The following is a 10,141-nucleotide window of genomic DNA, read 5'->3' as shown; positions in this document are numbered from 1 at the left end:
TTTCTTTACAAATCTCAGCGGAATCACAAAAATGTCCGATCAGATGAAAAGAAAGCGTAAAAATTTCCATATGATTGTATTCCATTTTCATAATTTTCTACTTGAAGTGTTGAAACATAACAAGGCGCTGTCATAACCAACATCTCGCTAAATATCATTGTAAATTGACGAGACTTGAATGTCACGTGAGGGGAGTAACAACTCCTGACCTCGCAGACACACCGCACGTGAAGAGGTGCACAATTTTTCTCGAAACTGAGAATTCCACATCTTACGTGGCAAGACTAACGGTATATCTGTTATTACCAGTATTCTTTGAGATAATTCAAGACTCTAGAGGATTTCTTTGGTGGATGAATTTTTTTATTCTTCATCTTATAGTTATTAACAAAGCATGCAAAGAGCGCATAACATTAAAATATGGCGCCAGTTTTTATATTAAAATTCAAAGGTTATTGCTAATGCTAATTTCAAAATAACACATCCCAGAATATCATAGAAAATGTGGACACATGTATACACTATTATTCATTATTTGAAAATCCTAATAACGATATTAAAAAGATATATTTTACCCATAAATGACTCGTATTGTTCTGACAGACATTTAAAAGGAAACAATGCTGTTTTTACTATCACAAAACTGTGAATTATCATCAGGTGGAAATTCTTTTTTTTTGAATAAGAATTCGGATGTCCTTATTTATCAATATTATATTATATTATATTATATTATATTATATTATATTATATTATATTATATTATATTATATTATATTATATTATATTATATTATATTATATTATATTATAACATATTATATTATATTATATTATATTATATTATATTATATTATAACATATTATATTATATTATATTATATTATATTATATTATATTAAATTTTTTTTTTTTCAGAAGATACAGAAGTTTATACTATACCGAAAGAGAATGATCTAGTGAAATATAAAGAGGAAGTATAAAGAGCTAGAAGATATTAATATTGTAAGAGATGGTGGGTATGATTAGTAATAATATAGTTTCTAGCCTCATATAAACACACTATTTTATAGCATATCAAAATTATCTTTTTATACTAAATCAGGCATTTGTGATAAAATAATTAATAATTCACACAATTTTTAATTATTGTCACGAAACAAAATCATTCACATAGGCTATGGATACTCCCAGTTGTACATCAACATGGTCATTCAAATACACGTTCTATATTTTAGTTTGTTTTTATATCCATTAAAGGGACAGATGCGCCATTTGGGACGGGTGGATTTTAGTCTTGGAAATATGTAAACAGTCTTCGGAAGTACTAGAAATGTACGAAAACCGCATAATCCCTTCCAAAATATCTCAAACTAGGAATTTTAATCACTATAAGTGTCTCTTCTATTCATCACAGAGTATCTTTAAATGACGAGTCGTTATTTTAACTTTCAAACGCGTATAATTCTGACCACACATGGATTTGAAGGTTTAAATTTTGACGGTGAGCTGTAAACACTAATACTGACTGCTTTCCTAAAAAACTTCCCGTTTCTGAAACTAAAGTATGATTGGTCATAAAAATGTCCCTTTAATTCTTACATCATATTATATTTGTTTTTCAATAATGTTTAAAATTTTTCAAGATTTATTTGCCATTTGGTTTTTCCTGTTTCTGCGACTAACGTCTGATTGGTCAAAAGAATGGCTCATAAGTCCCTGTAAATTATGTGCTGCCGGAAACCCAGTGATACGGAAAAACTTATATAAGGGTCACAAATTTCAATATAAAAAGTTGTCAAATATAGGCCGATTGTAATATGTCGCTAAAGCAATGAAGATATTGTTTGAAAACTTCTAAAGGTGAAAAATATCTGAAATTAATTAATTTTTTTCGGACCCTCTGATGCTCTAAAATTAACAAATTTTCGAAATCAATTCTGCGTACATTATCGACCATTCAACCGAAACTGAATCATAACCAAATCTAAAATATTAATCGATTAAACAATTTCATTAGGTTTCGGGCACACATTAGTGCGTATATATATACACAACTATTTCTATTGGAAATTGATTCTATTAGGTATTGGACGTTTTCAGTCTATATATGGCCTATAAGAGCAGAATATCGGCAACTATTTCCCTATGGGAGATTTCTCAGTTCGTTTTTTTTTTAAATCTCTAGATGGCCCACGTGGATATACGTGCAAAATTTCAGCTTTGTAGCTTTGTAACTTTTCAAGATAAAATTTTTTATTTACTATTACTATTTTGAGTCATGATTGCAGACAAGTCTAATTTGATCAAAATTGAAGTAGAATTTCAAGGCAAAGACTTTATAAAAATTGATAAATATTTAAAACATTATTTTATTATATTTAAACGTTTTGAGGGAAACACATGTACGCCCATAGAGTTTTTTTTTTCAATGGAAATAACTTTTACTGGAATTTTAGAATATATTCCAAATAAAACGCGATATCTAATTAAATTCCTAGTTTTGTCTAATTCATGATTCATTACAAAAGAGACAGTAGTTTAAAATACCCAATTCTAAACGATTCACACGTATCAATTTCATTCTGAAACACGGATATCCGGAATAGAGCATTGTCTGCAATCATAAAACACTTTTGTCATGTTCGTTTATTAAAGGGGCCAAGGAAACAGAGGCTCTGCTTTATCATTGTATTACAAAAAGTTATCAATTTCGAAAAAACAACAAAATTTGTAATTTGGTCATAAATCATATATATTTTTTGGCAAAAGTGAACCAGAAAAGTAAAATAATTTATCAATAGAGAAAAAAGCACAATAATAACATAGTTGTCTTTTAATTGTGGTCGTATATAATTATAGTTAAAAACATTAAACTTGTCAAACAAACCTACCAGTGATTGAAACGTCAAATGGCATATTACAAAGATGTGTCAAGTGTGTCGGCACGTGATCTACGGAAGTCACCTTTGGTACTGGTAACACATGTGTTTACATCAACACGGACCCCTTTTCCATGAGTGACCATCATCATCATATTAATCAAAATAATATAAAACAAAATCATTTTTAATCAGGATTTGATGTGTGTAATATTGACTTCTGATCAGAGGTATATTAATTAAATGACATGGTTATTACAAATTATCCTGATACAAAACACACGTCAACAACGTGTCATCAAGGCACGAGGCACGAGGCACGAGCATCTCACGTGACATCTGAAGAACAGACGTGACAAATGAAATGGGCATAAAATCTGTTTTTTTTTTTCTAAACCCGGATCTATCTGTTTATCGTTCGTTCTCACCTTACTTGAAGAGTCAATCATGTGGAAGATAAACGATTAAATATCCGCCTCTTTCTACAAACTACCATAAAAAATAGCATTCTGTTGATTAGAAATAAATTAAACACTTTTATAACTAGTAACAGCTGAATACAAAACCACGTTCAAAATAAAAATGGAATGCCATATTCTAGCATGTTATATTGAACAGTCTCAGTGTTTTATGGATCTCTGAATTTAACACAATTTCCTCTGATGATATAAATGCTAAAAATTTGAAAAATGAAAATCTCTTAAGCCCAATTTTTTTAAAATTTGAGGAAAATGATGAGGCTACTTAAGTATTTATTTATTTTTTTTAAACTGAACCCAGGACATTGCAAAGAGTTTTCGAAATATTCGCAATAAGTCGCAAATGGATGAGATGAATAGGTCTATAATTGCCAAAATCTGCGAAAAACCTGACAGTCAATGGCAATACATTGTTTTTTCAGCTATAACATGTCGAAAATATCTTTATTTTAGTTACATAACATCAGGTCAAATAATGATTGCTAAAGTGATGCCAAACTCTGAGATCTAAATCTGGACGCCGTTAACCAATATTTTCGTACATATATTATGCTTCAAGCTTATTTCAGTAATCGAATAAATATAAATAGGGCCTTAAACATTTCGGAAGCAAGAATTTTTTTTATCATTGCCATTTTATCATCGAATTATGACCACCGCTGAGCCCGTATTGGTTAATTATCCAATATGATATTATGGAATATCGGGGGTGCTAATGTCCAATCTGTCCATTGAAAGTCTTGATCACCAAGAAAAGAAATCATAAACCAGTTAATGGTTCCATCTAACAACAAGCAGGCGTTGATGATAAACGAAAATTCCTACCGAAAATCAGGTAGGAAACATTATGACGTGTTTCTTTTGAACAGATGGTATCTCTATGATCATTCCAGTAACTGCTCTGTAACAAATGATGCTACTAACCTCTCGCTAAAAAGTGTGAATTTTTGTCTTTCTCATTTAAATAACGTGCGAAAAGTGTTTTCGGTTTTAAAGACATTGATATTCCCATTGGGATTTCGATGACGATCCGAAGACATTCGAGGTCATTTTCCATCTTGAACCTAATAATTATAAGTCCATTATTAAGAATAAGACTATTAATGATATTCGTGTAAATAAATAGCATGGCTCTCTGTAAGTCCACAAGAGCTATGCTATGCATAATGTATACAGATAAGTGTTTCGTTGAGTAGGCCTAAACATAATATCTTTTTGTGATACTGTTGTTTTAAGGAACAAATAGTATATAGAATCTATCTACCATACCATACCAAACTCAGAATATAAAGGTACTACCATATCATACCATAGGCCTACCATATACATACCATACCACACCACACCACACCATACAATACCATACCAAGAGTAGGTCTTACCATATCATACCAAGAATAAACCAAGAATATATAGGTACTACCATACCATACCTAGAATATTATAGGTAGACCTAATGACATACCATACCAAGAGTAGGTCTCAATATACCAAAGCAAGAATAAGTCTTACCATACCATACCAAGAATATACATGTATAAGCACTACACTACCTTAATGTACCATACCAAGAAGAAGTCAAACCATACTAAGAATATAATATGTATACATATGGCGAGATATCTGAGATTGCCCGAATCTCTAACCTAGTTATGAGATTTTTGCCCGAAAAACTTGTTTTCGTGGCTGCGAACAAAAATTTGGCTCCGCCACTGACTTGTATAACAACTTTTTAATAAGAGATGTTAATTCTGTAACCTTGACATTTTAAGTTGTAAATTTTGCGTGAAAAGAAATTTTAATTAATTATAAACTTTCAGGTAATATACGGGAGCGAAATATGATCAAAACTAGAAATCTCAGCGTACAATTAGATGATTTGAATCGGTACAGTTATTTCTGATGGAATCTTTTATGATTAGGCTATTGTTCCACGATTTGGATGGTATAATCTAATTCTAACAAACTTATTTTGTTGAGGTTTAAGAACGACCGTCTTGTAAAGCTGGCTTGCAATTTTATCTTTTAAAATAGTTAAGTTGTGCCAGTTGTCCCATTAAATGCGCAACTCGAAAGTTAAAATTAGCAGAGGTTCTGGAATATCGGGACAAGACTGAGCATTAAAATACTCTTGGGATTTACTCAACCAGTATTCTTCTATAATAACATCAATAATCTATTAAAGCTTAAGTGCTATTCAAAGTACAGACAAATTATCATTTCTCTCGCGTCTTTTCTCATGTTATTTTTTGTCGCTCCCGAGACTCAAAACAAATTGTATTATCGTATTGAATAACAACATAAAATCTCCAAAAACATCGACTCCCGTCATCGTAATGACGAACACAAACATTTAAAGGCAATCGCTCGATATATACAGTCGTAAAGATGTTTTAAATTCAAGAATTAATTTTCCTTTCTCATGATTTAGAATTTTCCATTTAAAGACTTAATTTTGTGGGTTTTTTTTATTTAACTTAAAGTATTCATCGAAAAATTCCATGTTTATAACTTCAATCATCAATATTTAAATCGTTCAATGTGGCGCATCACATAATATCGCCTCATCTTAATTCGCCCCTTATCATTTCCATCGCCCTTCTTCATTTGCCCTTACATCGCCCCTTACCAATTCGCCCCTTTATTACTCCCATTTCGCCATTCTCCGTTTGCCCCTGCCCATATCGTCCCTTACTATTTTCCCCTTTCCCATATGACCCCCTGCCAAATTTTCCCTATTCGCACTTCGCCCCTTCCTTTGTCTCATCCTTTTTTCATAAAAAAAAATAGGCTACATGATAAATTATGGTCCTATGTGTATTTTGTTAGCCTACCTTAAAGATCGTCGCTGTCTAGGAAATGAGGGAAATTTTGCCAGGAGAGCGGCATGAGCCTGCTCATTGTTTCTAAATAATAAGGATCAAATGGAATGTTCCTTTAAAGCAGCAAATTCCAAACTATAGAAATGAATGAATTCCTACTTTATGCAACACAACGACTTGCAGTGTACATTGAGGGAAAATTTCCCAGGACAGAAGCATCAGCCTACTCTTCTTCAATTTTGAAAGTCGGTGGATATAAAGACAACGTTTTTAAAATGGCTCAGGGGGTATAAAATTATATATCATTATACAAAAGTTATCGTAGATAATCTGAATGAGTATGTAGGCTACTATAAATGATTCAAATACAGCCATGATTAAACTGAATTTACAATAAGTCAAAGACAAGTTCATGATTAAATAATATTATCAGACCTATATCGTCAATCAGGTGGGCCAATACCACTTTTTATAACGTGCACCTTACACGTTTCGTGACGTTATTTTAACATTGATAGAAAAATTTGCAGAAAGAAAGTTGATTAAATGGCGGCTAATCTGAGAAGCTTATCAAGATTCTCGTGAGATATCATTAATCAAATCACGGAAACTTGATGAAAATTGGCTGCGAGTGGTGCTAGATTTAATAAGAATGTTCGAAAAATAGCCCTTTCCCGCCCAGGTTATATGCGAAGTGTCATACGTATCGGGAAATTAGCATTAACACCATTTATCTTCAGAAACGGAAGCAACTTGACTGTTACCTGCTCAAATTCTGAAATCACGCGCCACCATTTATCTGTGCTATAAAAACGCAATCTATTACTAACAAAAATTTGTATTGTTAAAAATATTTGAACTTTAGTAAGCCAGAGTAATTAGGCAGACATATCCTAGCAATGGGCGTCTACACAAAAGTATATATATATGTAATAAGACAATGCATGGCGTTGTCCGTCTTCATTATAGCCCATTAGGTGAAGAAAAGTGAGACGTAAAACTCACGTAAATTTCATTTAATTTCAAGTACCAAAAGTATGGAAGACTGGTGATACAATTGAAAAGTCTACTCCTTTCATTTCATTTCTATAATTCAAATCCGATACCATCCTTTTAGGGAATGATCTTCAATTCTGACGAGTCAAAATGGCGGATCTTTGAGTTAGTGACTAATAGTGTTAGCAGTGTGTGGGCGCTGTAATCAGACAATTTTGACTTGGTCCTGAAGGTGAAAAGCGAGCACCACAAGAGCTGGGGAAGGTGTAAAGCTAATCTATTCTCTCTTTCACTTACAGTGGAATTAAACACCTGATGGAGTAAAGTTGAGAAACGGTCATGATATATTAGGGGAATTAAGGTGGTAGAAATCTCAGTCTACGTTTTCCTCTCTCGATTAATATAAATTAACAAGAGACTGACACAGACAGCTACCCTATATCATCCAGCTCCTCTTTGTCTATGCAGAGATACGACGAAAGATCATAGACAGAAGTCAGAGACAGGGCGTCAGAGACTAACAGACAGCACCAAAATCCAACCATCATGCATGATTGTGTGTGCGTCTTTGTAACAATAATCATACTAACGTCTAATTTTCATATAAAAATAAGTTTATCTATTGCTCTGTGACCTAGGCCAGTGCTTTCATTGGGACCAAAATGATAATCCTCCATACTAAAAGGCACAACCTTGAAGTTTATTTTATTGAAGCATGATTTTTTTTATCTTGATAACTAAACTTTGACCAGTCCAGTGCTTTCATTAACACTCGTCTCAATACACCACGGGTCATGTGTATTATTGTCAAATATTAGCTTCAATAGCCAATGGGGCTCATTTTCAGCTATCTGTGTTTCTTTCAGAATCAAAATCCAAAGTATGGTTCGCCTACGATTAAAATATAATTAACAGATGGAAGTATCGTCTAAATAGTTTCCGAGCATTTATTTACATAAATGATATCTAGATATATGTCTTTCATTATCCTTATGTCTATTTTCTTTCATCTTTTTCACCTCTCAAATGTTTCTTATTTGTGATTGGTGTTTTTTCTTTCCTCTTTTAAATCTCTTGTTAGTTCTGTATGTAATGGGAGACAATTACTAAACAGACCAATATAAATTTCTTGTGTCTGCATCATACGCTATCCGATGACTGAAATAAGGTTTTCTCAATTTATGACACGGATGGGTAATTGATGTTTCAGATATAAAATACCAAGATATTGTTCCAATCTGACTAGACACTGTATATGACACTCTAGGCAGAGGTGATACAATAAACATTGTCAGTAGAAGTTAAACCTAAACATCTGTCTCTATTCCAGCGACAGAAAAAATAGACTGTTAAATGGGGGCATTCTGCATGTGCAGGGTTTTAAACATATTTATATACCTCGGATCTCCGAATCCCAGATGTATTTGGTGATGCCCAACACTAATTTACAGTCATCGTAAAGGTAATTTGAAATTATGTTATTAAAAACGTATCTTCTGAGGTGTGGACCATACCCATTTAAAAGGGTCTTTTTCTTCTGACTTCTGAAATATCCATCAGAGGCTGGAATAGAGGCAGATGTTTCGTACTAGGTAGAAGTAAAATGACACATTTTGTTTTGTTTATCATTATTATATTAAAACTGACATATACATATATTATACAAAATCAAAAGCACATGATAACATAACTCATAAGAGTTCCAACCCATATCATAACATTTAAATCATTCATAAACATGATAAACCAATGCTTACACAACAGGGGCACAACTCAAACACACTATAATACATATTTAGCCTTTTTTTTTTTTTACACATTTCTTCAAAAAACATATCCAACATGAATTCTTTTCATCATGTACCGGTACCAAATTAACGTTTAAGATATTTAACAAGCTGACATTGTTGCTTATAATATTCTTCAGCACAAAATAACCATTGTTTTTTACAACATTTTCTGATGCTTACCATCCAAATTGAGTCACAAAATTAAATGAAAACTTATAATTAACTTTTAGTTATAAACATATCTGGATAATTCATATCCATATATTAGACCAAATGTCTCCTCTCCACACTTTCTAGCTCATCGAAACTCCACATTCAAATAATTAATCAGTTTTGATTTACTTCAAATATAAATTCTATTTTTCCTTTGATGCCATATCCCTTATCAAATGACCAAGTAATTTTTCCAATTTTTTCACATCCTGATTATGTTCTGTTTTATATTGTAAACAAACATGATCATCTGTTATTTTCATTGTCAACAATCCATCCACATTTCTGTACTTCATAACAAATCGACATTTTAACGGGTTATTCACATAAACTCGTTCCACAGCTTTCGCGAATTCATCCCAAGACTTTATATAAGTCATTTTTCTCGTGATTATCAGAAATCAAATGTTGTAGGAATAAGCAAAATCCAGAAGCCTACCATATGACTACAAAAATGTCGCGATTTTATTCAACGTGTACTGGTGTAAATTACTTCGAGGCCGGTGTAGGTGATAGTATTAACCTACATTAGATGATAAAAGAACTGAGCCGTTTTGTAAATAGTTCGAGATACTTCTTCCGGTTTGATTTCCGTAATCGTTCGGGTTGGTCCGCCGAATTCCGACGTTTTCATTCCAAAATTGATTCTGTTTTTCCGATGTGCTAAGAGAACCAGTTTCTTCAGCAAAGAAAGATTTGAATCCTGAATATACGTAGTCATCCGAAGTACTAGACTAGAAATGAACGAAAAGCGCAAGTTTTGTTAAAAAAAAACCTGACAAGTTTTGTTTAAAAAAAACTTCGATGGAATCGGAGATGTGGGTCATAAATGGTGTAGATAGAAAATGATGGGATGAGTGAACTACAAAAATATTCATCTTTCTGAACATATCTGGGTTTGGCAGACCCGAGGTCTACATAAGTTTAAAACCCGCGCACCTGCCGCGATGCGGAAAGTTC

General features: G+C 32.6%; 1 protein-coding gene across 1 annotated transcript; it reads right to left on the bottom strand.

Annotated features, from left to right (window-relative positions):
* Positions 1-8,793: 8,793 nt before the first annotated feature.
* Positions 8,794-9,697, bottom strand: LOTGIDRAFT_205019 (hypothetical protein). The gene has a single exon (XM_009046959.1). It carries the CDS (start codon positions 9,559-9,561, stop codon positions 9,325-9,327), a length of 237 nt encoding a protein of 78 aa, XP_009045207.1. The 5' UTR covers positions 9,562-9,697; the 3' UTR covers positions 8,794-9,324.
* Between the last annotated feature and the right edge of the window lie 444 nt (positions 9,698-10,141).

Source organism: Lottia gigantea, assembly GCF_000327385.1.
Source record: "Lottia gigantea unplaced genomic scaffold LOTGIsca_109, whole genome shotgun sequence".
NCBI classification, from domain to species: domain Eukaryota; kingdom Metazoa; phylum Mollusca; class Gastropoda; family Lottiidae; genus Lottia; species Lottia gigantea.
Note: the sequence above shows the minus strand (reverse complement) of the source record. Positions and strands in the feature narration are given on the sequence as shown.